This window comes from Lepidochelys kempii, chromosome 6 (genome assembly GCF_965140285.1).
Source record: "Lepidochelys kempii isolate rLepKem1 chromosome 6, rLepKem1.hap1, whole genome shotgun sequence".
NCBI lineage: Eukaryota > Metazoa > Chordata > Testudines > Cheloniidae > Lepidochelys > Lepidochelys kempii.
Genome location: NC_136385.1, coordinates 91,120,010 through 91,137,592, shown reverse-complemented (window position 1 = coordinate 91,137,592; position 17,583 = coordinate 91,120,010). Strand labels below are relative to the sequence as shown.

The following is a 17,583-nucleotide window of genomic DNA, read 5'->3' as shown; positions in this document are numbered from 1 at the left end:
TGCTGCTGGAAGCTGTTGGTGGAATGACAGTCCCATCTATTCTGCAGTTTAACACAATATTAAAGCCACACATTTTCTTCCAAGTGTTGGGTATAATACTGTGTCAAACATGGTATAACATGCAATATCAGGAACTTGGGGTCCATCAAACTGTTAAACCTACTAAGGACTGTATAGTAAGCAGTTTTTGAAGAACTGCTTCTACTGAACACAAAATCCTGGGACTGCAGAAAGACTCAATCTATTATTCATAGTGTGAGAGGTCTCACACACATGAATGCTCAAGAAGTAAGTTTGTCCAAAGGTCACTTTTTTCTTCTGTTGCTTACTGAACCAGAGTGACCAGCCTGAGAGATGAGGTGAAACAAGATGACATTTATCGAGTTATACGAACTTCCTGTTTTTGGCCACTTATTCAAGGCAGACTGCTAGTGGTAATGAGACCAAGTACATAAGAGACCAAGTACATAAGGTTAAGGACTAATAGGTGTGAAGATATGAAACTGGCTTTACAGAGCTAAAAATAATTCCACTACCTTTTTTTCCCATTGGTGTTTACTCACTGGTTCATAACGTCATGTAGTAAGTTTGTTGCTCCTATATTTTAAACAATTTCTATAATCACTGCCACATTAAAGTATATGTAGAGTGACTTTTTACAGTTATTTGGTGTTCTCTGTAAACCACTGCCAGTGATGACAGACACACTAGCTCAGAAGTCACTGATGTTATTAAATTAGCCAACAGGAGATCTCTGAAACTAATCAAATACAAAGCAACCTATTTGCTGGGCAGCATAAAAGGACAGTCTAAAAATGTGCATCCAAAGAATTTCAGTACATAGATGAATTTTGTTTTATTTAAAATAGCGAAGAGCAGAGTAGTACTGGAAGTCATGAGAACAAAAAAAAAACAAATGGTGACTTGTGCATACTTCAGTAAAACTTCACACGACAAACCAATAAAGTAATCCCTCCCTCATTTAATGCTAGAATTTTCAAGAATCCATTATGCCCCATTTAATTGGGACAGATTCAAATCTTTCATCTGTTCAAGCAAAGCATTTTTGAATTCCCTCCCCAAAGACACTACAGTTAAAAATCAACACAGAATAGCTGTATCTGCTTTCCTGAAGTGCTAATAGTTACATAGAATAAAAGAAGAAACAATGCAAAGTCAAATATGCCAAATTTGTGACTACGGCTCCATAGAGAGATGCCATCTCCTTTCACGAGAGAAACTCTAGCCATGGGAAATTCCTTTGTATTGGTCCAACAGTAAAGGTACTTCCAAGCCCATCTAGTATTATTCACAAATTACTCAACACAGACCACTGCTATTATAAGGGTCTCCAGAATAAACAGCATTGAAAAGGAGAGCAGCACACACATTTAAACTGTGACAAATGGAGAAGTCGAGGAACTCTGTGACAAGGCAGTCATATCAACACTTTCCCACTGCGAATCAGAAGTTTCTGATGCTAAGTGCAAGTAGCAAGCACATCTGATCACCAGTATGAAAGAGTTAATTCTCCCACTTCACCTGTGTATAACAAAAGTCGCAAATCGGTACCTTAAAGTTTTGCAACACTCAAATGTAAAAAGGTGAATTAAGGACTGCACCGTCAGTTTGAATAATCCTTCTTTTAAGGACTCCGTTTATCTCAGTACAGAGTATGTTTTTAAATTTAATCTCCTTTTGTGTCTGAAGTTGGCTGCCCTTCCAGGGAGATCCGCTACCATCTATGCCATGGTACTTCAAGGTATGTCCAGAGGTGCCCCCAGAGCAGACACTCCTTGAAGCATTCTCAAAGTCCTATTGCACTGATCCTTGGCAGATCAACTCAGAAGGGTTTGTTGTTATGAGACAAGGTTTCACTTTGTAATATAGAGCCCGCGATGGTAGTTATGGAAAGAAATGGTTATTTAGCACCCAATTTTCAAACTTTAATCATTCTACCATTTAGAGTTTTAAAAATAGCAAAATGGCAGGATCCTTAAAATCTGTGAAGCTTCTTAAAAACTCACCTTAATTATTTTAATTATAAAAGCACCTGAAATTAGCCAATAACTTTTTGTTTCTCAATACTAGCCACCCCTCCAAAAAAAGTTATAATTTTCATATTTTTTATGCAACAACTCATAGTGGCCTGAGTGAAAGGTTATTTGCATCCTAGAATAAAGTTTTACAGTGCAGATAATACTTCAGATATTGTGAAGGTAGTTTTCCCATCTGTGAGGTCTGAACATTGCACTATTAAACCATACTTTTAAATAATATACACTCAAAGAGGCAATTATACCTCAATCAAGACAACAAGCATTAGCCGATTTCTGTAAGCTGTAAATGGAAGAACTTGCTGCACAAATACAGAAGGGCGCATTGATATACATTTTAAACAGAAATGTGGCTGTGGTTGTACCCAGAACATGTATGAAAAATGGGCAGCAGTATGTAGGGGCACAGTATTCAGAAGAGGAATGTACCATCCCTGCCAGAATAAATATTAACCAAAGCAAGAACTCTAAGGCAAGGAGATTTTCATGTGCTTGGTGACTGTCACAAGCATGTTCAGCCAAAAGCTCAACATTTCAGACATTCTCCATGACACACTGTAGCCAGTAAAATTCTGTTGTACTTTACCTGTAACAATATTTATAAATAAAAATAGAAAACACAACAGAATTTGTAGCTGCCAAGTGATTTGGGTGAACCAATCCATCAAAGAAATGTATTTGGCTTAAGATTCTGCCTTTCAGCCCTTTCACCTCTGTAAAAGTCTGTCTACTGTGTGAAAACATGCTGAACAGGCCAGTATCTCGCAGGAAACAATCCAAATCTGGAATAACAAATCTATATTACAGCTTTACACACCATTTAGTATACAGTTCTAATCAGTCACTGCTGAAATAGACTATTAGGAATAACTATGACTTACTAAGCATTACCCTGGAAATCCTAGGATGCACCAGATATCACCACTTTTAAGTCCTAAAACACAAGGTTTCTTAACCACAGTTTTGGCTGACAATGCCTGAATTTATAGAGCAACCTTCTAGGAAACAGCATCCATAACAATGGGATTTAGGGCTCTTTGTAGCAATATGATACTTGTTTTTAGTACATTTTGTTTTTTCTATAGCTTTTTGTAGAATTTAGACTTATTGGGGAAGGGGCTATTTATATCCCAACAGGGATAGATTCAGTCTGTTTCCAGGGTGAGACCTCTTTAGCAACAGGACATGGTGACTGTGGAATACAGTTGTCCTGTTAGCTGAGTTCCTGATGAGAGCTAGTTACAAGAAATGTGTGCAGCTGATGTCAAGATCAGTGGCTAACAGAGTAATTTTGTTAGGAGTTTAACCCTGCAGTTTATTTTACATTTATTTGTACATATTTGGGTTAAGTGGAGATGATCCTATATTACTTTTATAATTTGGATTTATTACCTGGAAAGCGTATTATAAAAACAATTATTTTGCTTCTATTTTTTATTAGTGAGATTTAACAATGTGGGGAGGGGGAGATTTTAAAAACTTTGTTAGTTTCTGCTCCATACTCAGTTTTGCTGGGGATGCTACACACAAAGAATGATATATATTTAAAACAGTTCAATTGTTCTATGTATCATACATATTTTGGGCTTCAGTATTTGATATTTGTAAAATGTGTGTAATTGAGGGATTTTTTTGGGAGGTGTTTAAAAATATTAGTTGTGTGTAATGGGACACTTCCATTCCTCTTATGCACATTTAATGAAAAACAACAGTTATTTGGAATATAACAAAATAACCAACAGCTTTGAATTTTTTAACCACACAGATTATTTTATGCTATGATTTCCAAAACAACATTTCTTAAAAATGATCATGGCAAGCCCTAAGAAATAAGCTTAACAACAGACCAGGGTTGTGAACTCTACAGCAAGAATGCACATAACCCTTGGAATGAGTTTCTTCTTTAATTGCTTAGCTGTTTGATAGACCTCAGATACTGAGAAAAGGCTCATCCAGCTGTGCTGAAGGTATCAAGAAGTCTAGATGTTCCATCAGGATTTCAATGGCTCATCAAGAGAACGTGGCAGCAGAAAAGATGCTGCAGCAAAGCAGTCAAACAGCAGGCGACAAAAGGCCATTTATGTAAACAGGGTCTTCTGGTGCCATTTCTATGATGCCGTTAGGATTTGAAAGCAAGAATACAGAGGCATGTATCACATACTCAGACTCACTGTCCCGAGGGTTAGGCAGTTATATATAGTGAACTTGCTCTTTGAAATTTACACTACACATCCCCTTTCAGATATCTATTATTTTATCATAAAGGTGACTGAAAGTGATCCTTTTACCCAGGTTGGTTCAAAGATCCTGTTTTAGTACCATTCCTGAAATAAACATTGTTGCTCAAAAGTTGCATATTAATGGAAATTCCTTTGCATGCACACATGCTCCATCACTTGGCCTTGTGCCTGCATTTCTCTTGCTGATTTTGATGGAAATATCAGTTATAACAGATAACATCTAGCAGCACAGCAATGTTAATGAGATTGGCAGTGGAGTTAAAATCATCTCCTTTTCCAGAAAGGTCCATTCTGAATCCCCTGAAAAGTGTCCCACAATTCTCAAGGAATTTCATTTGAACAGCTGACAGTAATTTTTATATCTAGGTCTTTGAAAGGAAGTGATTATGACTGGATCATTCAGAACCAGGTTCAGAGTACGGAGCTTGTGCTATCTGGTCACATGACAGTTTTGGAAGGCTCTCCAGTACTATTCCCTACTAAATATTTCTCTTAAGGAAAAACAGTCTCTCCTTAATTATTAAATTAACCATGTTCTCCTGTTGGCTCAAAAAAAGTACACGTAAAATAGAAGCAGGATATGGTATAGTATTTATGTTTGTAACCCCTTTGTGATGACTTAGTAAAACTGAATGAAAATGCAAGCAGTAGGGTACACCAGCCTTTCCTTCAGCCAGCACAACACCTATGTTGCAAGACAGACACTTTTTCAATTGAAAATTTAGACTTAAGAAAAAAATGTATGCAGCACGAATACGAACATGGTATATTGTGAATGGATTCAGTTGCCTATTTACAATACAGAGGAAGAATGAAATATTGCATTTTTTTTCTTTTCAAACAAACTACTTCCCTTGAACAGGTGGATGAGCATCAGTATGGAAATGTGTACTCTATGTCAATGTGTATAAAACAGCTATGGCTAGGAACATTAGACTATCTCTACCTTTACTATTGCAGAAAAGAGAACCTACATTTTACATGGAAGAGAAATGTCTTGTAGATTCACATACACATCTATGACATAGATCACATACACAAGCCATTTGGTCTTTGGCAAGAAAAACTGCACAAATAAGCAAATTAAAGTTCTGCACATACCATCAGATACCAACTATAGAAAACAGGGAAAAAAATACCCACCTAGCTTTGCCTCAGAAGTGTCCATCTCCCATTTGCTTTTCGGAATGTAACCCTAAATCATACACAGAGAGAAGCTCGAAGGATTAGAGACACACACACACGCATATCACTTTTGAACTGGAAAAAGCATTATAATGGGAGCTTAAAACATTTCTTTTGGTAAAGTGCAATTCACAGTTAGCAACTAAGGGAAACCAGGTTACTAGACACTTCAGAACTTCTATATCCACTTTATATTCAGTGCTTTTAGTGGCTCTTTTGCATTGTTACAAGAGTGCTGCTTCTGCAAACACAGAACAAATTTAACAGATAGTAATAGTACTGAAACTGCGAGCAAAGTTACAACATTATATTGCCTGAAGTGGAATAGGTTTTGTAACATAAATTATCAGGTGTTGAGAATATTCAATGCACTACAAATACAACTGCAAAAAAAATGACATTAGCCATATGCTCTTAAGAATGTATTTCCAGAACAATTCACTACAGCCAGACTTCACTGAATATTCCTATTAAAGGAACAAACTAAAATTTAGTACGCAAAGTCAACTTAGTACGGACTCTAACATTAAATGGTAAATCCTTTTTTATAAAAAAGGTTTTACTAGTTTAAATTAGAGTTAGATTTTGTTGAATCATGAGATATAAACATTAAAAAAGTTGCTTATTGAAAAACTGCAAATGTATCATAGTTCAAACATTGCTTGTCATAGAAATACAACTACTGTATCAACAACAGAAATAATGCATTTTATATGTAAAAGTATTCAGCTACTTTATTCCATGTGACTCAAAATTTTAAATTCTGCAAGATCCACTTGATTATTCTTTTATGATATTTCCATTTTACAGTGCTTGCTCAGTGAGGATTTAATTATACTATTTGTCCATGATCTCTCATATACTCCAGTTTCAGCTGCTTAAATTGTTATATTATTTAATGATTTCTATGTAGTCATATTAAAAAACCAACATATTGAAACATATTGTATGAGAAACTTGTTATAAGTATTATTCTCTCTAGAGAGGGGTAAGCATCCCTATAAACAGGTTTCAGCAAGAGGTTAGCCCCAATCCTTAGATCAATTTTATTACACTAACTCAATTTCTACTCTCTTTATAGGCGCTCTCTATAGATACTAGGGTATACTGGCACTATACAGGCTAACTACTAGATTAGAGTATATTATTCTAGAGAGAGATGCTGCTGTTGCATACATTGTATTTACATACACCACAGCATGACTCTTTCGAAGTTCTTATACAATTCTAACTTTTATCCAGTTGTAGTTTCAGCATTTTAAGAATGATTTTTAGTTTACTACAGATTATGTATTTTAATTTGCAAGTAGTTTTTTAAATCAAGTATGTATTTAGTAGGAACTAAGTCATCTGTGTTGTACTATTAACTATAATGAACTTGTATATTTACATCAAAATTTTTAGTAAGTTGTGCATTAAAACCTGTTCAAAAGCTCATCTACTACTAGAACACTGCATTTAATGGAACACTGTGCTATTTGCACTAGTTTTACCAATATGCTGACAACAACACTGAATTTAAAATGTCAATACTTCATACCATCAAGCACAGAAAAGAAAGTTTTTTTTAACAATACAAAGAATCCAGTAGAGTTGATATATCAACATATGAGTGACTATGATGGTAGGGTGACCAGGTAGCAAGTGTGAAAAATCGGGATGGGGGTAATAGGCACCTATATAAGACAAAGCCCCAAATATCAGGACTGTCCCTATAAAATCGGGACAGCTGGTCACCCTATATGATGATGTGAATTAAATGCCCTGTGTTCTATGTGCTGAATCTGTACTGTATCCTTCTCCTTCAGTTAGTATAAGACAAGATTCAGATGTCACCTTTTGGTGCAAGACAGTCTCTCAGGACATTTGCCAGCTGGTAGGTGCTTCTGACCCCTCCTTCTCCGAGGGCAAAATGGAAGTGTAACAAAATGAATGCAAGAACTCCCACCAACGGCTCTCAAAAAGACAACAGATGTCAAAGACAGTGCACTGTTCCACCTTTCTGTATCAGTCTGGCATGCCTCTCTCTGACATTGGCCACATCAGAGAGTAGCAGAGATGAACTGTAGTAGATAACTCTTTGCTGTTTTTTCTTTTGCGTTTCTGAATGGAAGCCATATTTATATGTGGACTGTTTTTAATTAATAATTTACTCAATTTTCAACCCCCCCGCTTTCTCCTTGATTTATGCAACTCAAATCTGTGGTTATATGTATTGCATAATAGAAACACACACACACACACACACACACACATATCTATATAGATATATATATTTTTATACAGGGTGCTCTAGAAAACTAAAGACACTACTATCTGTTTTAGGTATGGCCCATTTCCAGGCAGTCGGAAGTTAATAGCCACGTTCCTACAAACAGTGAAGTGTCTTTAGTTGGAACTCCTGATCACACTTTATTCAGACTTATTCTCTGTCAAAGGATAACTTAGTAAAGAGAATAAATGAGTCATATCAATAGAAAAAATGTTTATTAATCTCTACTCTGCCTGCGGAGAGTTTTTTTTTTTTAACTTTTATATTTCCTTTCTCTTCTACAATCTATCAGCGCTGACCCCATTCCTAAGGAATAGTGAACTTTCATCAGGAAAAAGGTCTCAGTGTCTCTCAGAATCATTGTTACCTTTTTTTTAATTGCAATTTAGCTCTTTGGTTGTAGGAGCCAGGATTTGGCATGAACAATTCATCAAGCACTGAGTTGATACAGCTCCAAGAAGTTACATTTATTTAATAAGCCATCATGGCCTTTTAAATATTTAGCAAATAAAACGAAGCTTAAAGCCCACTCTCCAGGTTTCAGTTATCTGAATGATATCCCACCTCAAGACTGAGTAATCAGCTATTATTAGCAAACGAAGAGAGTGTACTTTGGGAAAGACGACATGCTTCTTCCCAAATCTTTCTAAGAGATAAGTACAGCATTAAGTGGTGTCAGACACTACTTTAGTCAAGAAAAGTTTGTAAGACAAGTGCAAGTTTAAGTAAGCTAAGCTTAAATAAACTCTGTTCCCACCACAGGGTTTCTGCATGTCTTTGTACTTACACAGGGTATTCCATATGTAACAGTACATGTGCTTTCCCCTTCTCCACCTGAGAAGTTTCAAACCTGAATTGTCTACAAAAAGCAGGCTCCAGAGGTTGTAGCTTGTAGATATGTGCCTGGAGCATGGTACCATGCTCGGTTGAGAATACTATTCCTATTCATAGTAAATATAGTTATAGATTTTTAAAAATCAATTAAGAAAAACAGACCAAGATTTAGTACTAAAATCCTCTTAGACATCCATAAGAAACCAATCACAAACAATGTATGTATTAGCATTACACTCCTGGGAGTTGCAGAGGTTTGGGATTTATAACAGACTCCATTTTAGTTATTTTAATAAAATACACTTTGTTTGAGATGGGTGAGGTATCTCCTACCAGTTCGCTTTCTTCTTCCTCTGCTGTATCTTTCTTGGATTCTTCTTTCTGATCTTCAATATTAGCATCAAAATCCTCCATCTCCACCTAGTCCAAAACACACACACAGAATTATGCTGCATTGCTTGACTTCTGAGTATTACTTGCTTATCCAAAGGGTGCAGAGTAGACCCCAAACTCCAACAAAGAGAGAACAGAATGAGAGGATTTATTCAGACAAATATATTGGTGCAACATATTGAGACAGACTCCACTTTCTTCCCTACATAAACGGTTTCATTTCAGATTCTATTCTTGCCACAGAAAGAATGGGGAATTTGGTGAGGGGAAGTCACGACCTTCTCCACCACAGATATCCTTTTGTGTTACTGGAGCCTGTAATAGTAAGATATTCTCTCATTTTACACACACACAAACTGTACACAAATTCATGTCAAAACCTGAAGTCTCTAAAAGGATCCCAAACTTGCTACTTATATACCGCAGGGAAATGCCCCCTCTACCTGCCAACATGTCTCTACTCAGTCTTTACTTTGGAGTACTTTAGATACCAGAGTGACAGATATCTTGAAAAAAACAGAGGAATATTATCACATACAGAAATAATTTATGCACATATTCAACTTTGCCCATATAACTGATTACTTTTTGGGACCCATCTCTTTGCTGACGTTCACATATGCATCAAGGAATATAAAACCCTCTCAATAGGTCTGCAGCTCCTCATGCCATTAATGGAAGTTGGATGCCCACATTAAAGTAGAATAAATCCCAAATCTATGCTCATACTCTCTCTTCCTGAGAGCTCAGGCTTTTGCTCCTCTTTTTGAGATTACTAGTTTCAAGAGCATTAGTATTTGTAGACTGGAAAATGAATTGTTGATCTCATGGTTTGTAAGGAACCTTGAGTTGTCAAGTTGAAAAGAATAAATTCTGTTTTCATACTTTCACAGCTCAGGCGTTTCTAAGCCCACTGTGAAAGCTGCTCTGACATCAGCATACAGCTGTGCTGCACTCAAACTGTACGTGATCTGTGCACCAATGTAGTCCCAGATCTCTTGACCTACTAAAATATCTAACAAGATTACAGAAATACAGAAAGCTAAAATGCCAAGAATGCATGTCAAAGTAAATTCCCCTTGGTACACAGAGAGCAACATGCTTTTCTCTCAAAGCACTCCTCTCCAGACACATAGTATGGATCCAGATATTTGTTTTCTGTGACAGAGTCTCTGGACTTCCCAAAACAAGGACTTGGAGGAATCAATGGAATTTTGCGAAGCCCCCAACATTTTTCAAACTTATAACCCCACTAATTAAATAAGTTACACAGCTGCAACAATTCTGCAGGAATGCGGAGTTTCTTCAGAGAAGGTAAAGATACTCTTTAACTGATAGTCAACAGTCAGTGGAGGACAAAATAGCTTCTACTCTTCGCTTAAGAAGTGTGAGCATGGTCTCCACAAATGCAGCAGTAAAATCCCTCAAGTTGTTCTTGTGCCGGGGTGAGTCTTAACCATATTTGGTTTGTACAGTGCTAAATAGACTACTGGTACTTAATAAATAATAACCAAACTTCTCTTCCGCAATTTACATTTTCAATGTAAACACAAATGCATACATTCTCCACTTCATTCAAATAGAGTGACACTCACCTCTTCAATAGCAGCATCCTGCAACAAAGAACGAATGTCCAAGCGCATCATATGACGTGGTGCAGTCTCCCAGTGATCAGACATCTAACAAGAGATATACAAAATAAAGCACTTCCTACAACACACCACATTGAAAAAGTGGGTCTTTGATCAGGAGTGATCAGAACTTTCTTGAGTACAGTTACATTGCAGCTATCCTACTGAAATAATTACAGGGGTTATGGGCCCATCTTCAACACAGTGAGGGATATATTTGTTCTAAAACAATATGAGGTTTCACCAACATCAATGGACCTGAAAGCCCAAAGAAATTTAACTTGAATAACCCTTGTGACTCCACTTCTATATACAGTTACCCTATTGATCTCCTTTAGCTTGCGTCCATGGATATTCCTCTTGGAACAAGTCTGGTTATCTGCACTCATCTCAGCTAAATACACCTAGAAAGAGAAAATTAGTATTAGACACCATAAACTCATCAGGAAATTAATATGTTACTATCTAAAGCAATTTTCCCATACAGTGAATGTACGTCTGAGCTGCACGTGCAGAAGATGTATACACTGATAAATGAGTGAGCATTTAATACTAAACACCAGCAGGACTGACTGGGGGTTCCATTTGGTTTCCTTTTCCTGAAAGAGGGCTCATTGTTTTAGAGGTACTAGTGAGTGCGAATGACTCCTGACATTACCTCAAAGCCCTTGGTTTTCGCTGCACTCCAGAACTGCTCAAAATGGCGCACCCTGTCATTGATGGCATCCAGGATAATGAAAGGGAAGAAGCCATCATCCAAGGTCTTTTTGAAAGTTTTAAACATACTGGTGCGGTAGGTCTCTTCCATATCGGCTTCATACTCATACTCCATCACCTGGGTCCAGGACAAAAGGCAGGTCAAGAGCAAGCAGGAGTTCTAAAACAGCTGGAGTTCAAATCCTGATATCACAACCACTGAGCATAAGGGCAGCAGAACCAAACTTCCATTTGTATGTACCTTTCTAAAGAACTTGCCCACAGATTAGCTCTAATTTGGCCACACATAGAAATGCCTTGTTCAAAAGAACACCACTGCATCGAAACATCAGGTTCCAGCCCTAATTGTAATTACATTGTTATGTGCCTCCCTTAAAAATACACTTTCCTTCCTTTCTCAAGCAGAGATTTAAATCAACAGAGCCACAAATGGAGTATACCTTCTTTTTCACTTTTTTTCCTGTATCTGGGTCTCTCTCCTCTTTCTCCACTTCGGTGATGAAATAGTCATCCAGGCTGAGAACTCTGGGTGCCGGTCCTCCACACTCCACCTCTTTGTCCTGGGAAGGAAATAACCAAGGAATACAAATTCCATTCTACAATGTGGGCCCTCAGTATGCCCAGAGCACACCCCAGCAACCTGATCCACATTCAGTAAGAGAAAGAAAAGAACATTTTACTATCTGTTGCAACTGAACACCTTTCTTTTTATTTCAGTCATCCCAGCTGCCTTTCCCTCTAGTTCTGGGAGGGGATACCCAATCATTTGAAGAACTAGAATCTAAAGCAATTAGAGACTGAGTTTCCAGATCCAAGATTGTTTCTTCCAAGGGACCGACCTAATATGATCTCCCCATGTTAACTGAAGAAATAGAAGGAAAGGAGAGAAGAAGTGTGCACGTAGAGGCACATTCCTAGAGATATGCTGATGTTTTACAGTTAAGAGTCTGGCAACATATAGGAAAGTAGCTATTTATCTACTTACCCGGATGAGTTTTGCTACATGTGTCTTTCCACTGCCAGGCAATCCTCTCATTATGATGACAATCTGATATAAAGACAGCATAAGAGAAAGACAACTTTTTGGGCTGCATTCAGCAGAACCCCTGAGTATCGGATGTGACCTATCTACCAACCAACGTGCTCCGGCTCACAATCTTGCATACCCATTGGATACAGTATCACAAAAGAGAGCCAGCACTATGGCATGTTCCTTAACTGTTTTTATTGTGCCCAGTAAGAACCATAACCTCAGCAGACACCTGCTGAAGATCTGGCCCTATAATGTAAGATTGCATAGCATTTGTTAAAATAAAGTTAGTAGTATGAGCCTACCTTAACTATACAATCCTTTGCCAATGTATGTACACCCCTCCCTACAGCATATGGCCAACCCATCCCTCCCACGTACCACAGTCGAACACTGGTCTCAGAAAGAATTCTGAAACTCATAAATATTGTCAATTAATAGGAATCCTCTTCTTGCTCTCCCAAATCCAAGAGGTTTAAATCTCAGATGTATTCCACCTGATTATGTTGTGTTATTCTATTTGTATCATCAGCAAAGCCTTCTTGGAGCTCCCCAAAGTGAACCTTCATAGCTTTTTTCCCAAACCATTTCCTGCAGTCCTTACTTGGTCTATGAGAACACCAAAATTAACAAGTTACGTTTTAGATGTTCAATCTGCTCCCAGTTTTGGGGTTCACAAATTATTCAGTGGCTTTAGATGGGGCAGGGATTTGCTTCAGAAACATGCATACTGCAAATGGGAAATGTATCAGAATAGAGGCCCCTTAACACTGTTTGTTGCCTTCAGAATGGATAGCAGCTCCATGCTACTCACCCTTTCTGGCCTGCTGTCCCGTCCTGGTGGCTTCAAAATATCATCCACGTTCTTAGACTCTGGTTTCCTCTCTACCCGGGGAGCAGGGGGTGGCTGGCGGGGTACTGATGGAGCAGAAATAGGCATCCTCTCCTCAGGGTAATTTCTCCGGTCACCTACAAATTTCAGTAATTGCACACAAGTATTTTCTCAGCTCACTAAAATCAGAAATCTAAATCAGAAATCTCAGTTCACAGGATTCTAACAGACCCCAGTGATTTCTGAGACTGTGTGCTTTAGCCAAAATTTAAGATCTGATTGGTAGAGAAGACAGACAGTCTCATTTAGCCAATGCCATAAAAACAGAAAATCTGTACTGACAGAAATATGACCATATTTCCAAAAGGCAGAATGAAATAGTCAAAGAACAACAAGACTGGAATACAAGATTTTAGTTCAAGTCTCAGCTTTACCAGTGACTTCCTCTGTGGCCTTTGGAAAGTCGCTTAACCTCTTTGTAAACTGTAAAATGGGGATAATAATGACATACATTCCCGGGGAGTTCTGAGGCTGAATGAATGTTTATAAATAGCTTTGCATATGTAAATCCCCTATATAAATGCTAAGCATCTTTATTCAGTCCATATATACAAGGAAAACGGACTGGTCTTTGTAATGTCTGTGATTAATTCACAATTCTGCAAAGCAGGGAAAAGAAGTCAGATCCAACTCGGAATACTATGGGAAATTCTTTTATTGGAATCCATACTACATAAGGGTGTGATGAAGTTCTAAAAACTCCCAGGTGGTTCTGATAGTTTTGTTCTGATTCACTTCCACTCAGGTGCTCAGAGACCACTGTGCTGAGTTTATTATAAGTCCAAGATGGACAGTTTATCATTCTTATTACATGATATTGATCTGTGGGATTCTTGCTTTTGAGAGGTGTGGACTCTCATAACCTCCTCCCTCTGACTTCTGAAAACTGAAATCAAATCAACTCAGCCCATGGAGTCACGATTACTGCATATGATCACACAGGGTCTTGAAATAGTGTTGCACTTTTAGTGTCAGATGTCACTTTATAGATGTCAATACCAAGTGAGCCACAACTGCAGTCCTAAGCAGTTCTGATCACAGACATCTGTATAACTGGTGGGCAAAATATCTCACTGCTACTTTCTAGATGTCATAACCAGTGAGAGACAGAAGATCACAAGAACAAGACAGACACTGCCCTGATAAATGCCACTAACATTTATATCCATAATGAAGTAATACATCTTCTTGTGATCTACCTTCCTGGTTTCATTTTCCCAACATTGTAGTATTACTTTGGGGCTAAGGAACTATACCTCCAAACATGGAAGGTCCATGATCATAGGTCGGGCGATCAGGCTTTCGTTCGTATGACGGTCTTTCAAAGCCCCCTCGCCTTGAGGAAGGATGGTCTTTCTTGTCACGGTAAGACTGAGTCCTTGACGGTCCAGTTGGAGGTGCCCTGCCAGAAGAGACAGCATTTTGCATAGCTCTGAGATTTCGACTACAGAGCGCAGCTCTGAATTCCCAATCAGTATACAAACATATGTCCTTCAAATGAAACTGACAGTCTGACAGCACCTAATACAGCATCAATCATGTGGATACAACTATGATCCAGCTTGTCCTGCGCTGCATACCTGTCCTCTCGAAGATGGCGTTCTTTCTCAAACCTCTCTCGATCATAGTCTCCTGAGCCTCGGTCTCTGTGCAGTTCCCGCTCCCTTTTAAAATCTCGGTAATCTGTGTTTGCATTGCCTTGACGCTCAAAGTAAGACTCACGATCCCTCTCTCTGTTGTAACGATCCCGCTGGCCTGGATGTTCTGAAAAAAAGAAACCCCCAAAATTTGAACTGTAAAAATATAAGCCAATCCTTAAAAAAACTCCAAGGGAACAGGAAAAGCATAGGAATAATGTTATAGTTATGGGCTTCTAAAAGAAGAAAGCAGCACACAATCTCTAGCATGGAACAAAAGTTTAGTGTTCTCGGCTATCCACATGATGCTTGCCTACCTTTCTCAAAGGATATCAGAATTAGCCAAGCAGTGCCTACCTTTTGAAAATGGCTGTCTCTCAGGCAAAGGTTCTGGACGCAGAGTTATTCTCTCCCCATAGGGAATTTGTTCAACTTTACTGGTGGTTATATCTGGTAAAGAAATTTGACAAGAAAATAAGTAAGGATATTGTCCCAAATTGCATCCCTCATCCATCTCCTCCCCTCTCTAAAAGCAATGACATAGTGGCATTCAAAGTGATCAGAGGGTAACTAGGCCTAAGTATATATTAGTGACCTGCTGTATAAAGAATGTTTGTGCTACATTAATGTTAACTGAATACCACTTAGAGCAACAAACAACTCACATAAGAAAAAAATAATTTAATTTAATTTTTAGGTGACAAATCTGAGAAACTGTCCCAGACTGAGGTGTCATTAGAGGGGGTTTTGGAACAGATTGATAAGTTAAACAGTAATAAGTCACCAGGACCAGATGGTATTCACCCAAGAGCTCTGAAGGAATTCAAATGAAAAATTGCAGAATTACTAACTATGGTTTGTAACCTATCATTTAAATCAGCTTCTGTACCAAATGACTGGAGGATACATAATGTGATGCCAATTTTTAAAAAGCATTCCAGAGGTGATCCCAGCAATTACACAGGCCAGTAAGCCTCACTTCAGTACCAGCAAACTGGTTGAAACTATAGTAAAGAACAGAATTGTCAGACACATAGATTAACATAATTTGTTGTGGAATAGTCAACATGGTTTTTGTAAAGGGAAATCATGCCTCACCAATCTACTAAAATTCTTTGAGGGGGTCAACAGACATATGGACAAGGGTGATCCAGTGGATATAGTGTACTTAGATTTTCAGAAAGCCTTTCACAAGGTCCCTCACCAAAGGCTCTTAAGTGAAGTAAGCTGTCATGGGATAAGAGGGAAGGTCCTCTCATGGACCAGTAACTGGTTAAAAGATAGGAAACAAAGGGTAGGAATAAATGGTCAGTTTTCAGAATAGAGAGAAGTAAATAGTCGTGTCCCCTAGGGTTCTGTACTGGGACCAGTACTATTAAACATATTCATAAATGATCTGGAAAAAAAGGGTAAACAATGAGGTGGCAAAATTTAAAGATGATACAAAACTACTCAAGGTAGTTAAGTCCAAAGCAGACTGTGAAGAGTCACAAAGAGATCTCACAAAACGGGGTGACTGGGCAACAAAATGGCAGATGAAATTCAATGTTGATAAATGCAAAATAATGCACAATAGAAAACATAATCTCAACTATACATATAAAATGATGGGGTCTAAATTATCTGTTACCACTTAAGAAAGAGACCCTGGCAACATTGTGGATAGTTCTCTGAAAACATCCACTCAATGTGCAGCGACAGTCAAAAAGGCTAACAGAATGTTGGGAATCATTAGGAAAGGGATAGATAATAAGAAAGAAAACATCACATTACTGTTATATAAATTGATGGTAGGCCCACATCTTGAATACTGCGTGCAGTTGTGGTTGCTGTATCTCAAAAAAGATACATTGGAATTGGAAAAGGTTCAGAAAAGGGCAACAAAAATGATTAGGGGTATGGAACAACTTCTGTATGAGGAGAGATTAATGAGATTGAGACTTTTCAGCTTGGAAAAGAGATGACTAAGGGGGGATATGATAGAGGTCTATAAAATCATGACTGGTGTGGAGAAAGTAAATAAGGAAGTGTTATTTACTCCTTCGCATAAGACAAGAACTAGGGGTCACTCAATGAAATTAATAGGCAGGTTTAAAACAAACAAAAGGAAGTATTTCTCCATACAACACACAGTCAACCTGTGGAACTCTTTGCCAGAGGATGTTGTGAAGGCCAAGACTATACCAAGATTAAAAAAAAAAAAAAAAAAAAAAACTAGATAAATCCATGAAGGATAGGTCCATAAATGGCTATTAGCCAGGATGGGCAGGGATGGTGTCCCTACCCTCTGTTTGCCAGAGGCTGGAAATGAGTGACAGGGGATGGATCACTTAATGTTTACCTGTTCTGTCCATTCCCTTTGGGGCACCTGGCACTGGCCACTGTTGGAAGACAGGATACTGGGCTAGATGGACCTTTGTTCTGACCCAGTATGGCCGTTCTTATGTTCCAATGTATTTTTCCCCATATACTTTTTTCATTAATTCCATTAAAGATATAGAAAAGAGCTAGCTAAACTTCTCTGGAGAGTGATCCAAACAGAAAGGAACGCCTTAGCAATGCTACAGTTAAGCCAATGTCTGCATTTTTTTTTCTGGTGTATACCACTGAAGGCCAGTGGTGAAACAAACAGGACTGCAGTGAAGTCCTTTTATTATTGTATTACTGGAATGGAATTTGACTCTTCCACAGAAAA

The 17,583-nt window shown here is 38.1% G+C and overlaps 1 protein-coding gene across 6 annotated transcripts in view; it reads right to left on the bottom strand.

Annotated features, from left to right (window-relative positions):
- YLPM1 (YLP motif containing 1) overlaps positions 1-17,583 on the bottom strand; it is a 93,266-nt gene that overhangs the window by 38,245 nt on the left and 37,438 nt on the right. For 3 of the 6 annotated variants that reach the window (XR_012159494.2, XM_073349185.2, XM_073349186.2), the window contains exons 8-18: positions 15,246-15,338; positions 14,832-15,015; positions 14,508-14,653; positions 13,174-13,328; positions 12,315-12,377; positions 11,770-11,889; positions 11,271-11,447; positions 10,933-11,016; positions 10,577-10,660; positions 8,922-9,008; positions 5,441-5,492 (exon numbers count right to left, since the gene is read on the bottom strand). Coding sequence is in view for 5 of the 6 variants with exons in the window: in XM_073349185.2 (XP_073205286.2) it covers positions 5,441-5,492; positions 8,922-9,008; positions 10,577-10,660; positions 10,933-11,016; positions 11,271-11,447; positions 11,770-11,889; positions 12,315-12,377; positions 13,174-13,328; positions 14,508-14,653; positions 14,832-15,015; positions 15,246-15,338 (1,245 nt within the window). In the remaining variant the exon portion in view is untranslated. The remainder of the gene's footprint in view (positions 1-5,440; positions 5,493-8,921; positions 9,009-10,576; positions 10,661-10,932; positions 11,017-11,270; positions 11,448-11,769; positions 11,890-12,314; positions 12,378-13,173; positions 13,329-14,507; positions 14,654-14,831; positions 15,016-15,245; positions 15,339-17,583) is intronic. The other 3 variants (XM_073349183.2, XM_073349184.2, XM_073349182.2) reach the window with 3 other exon arrangements.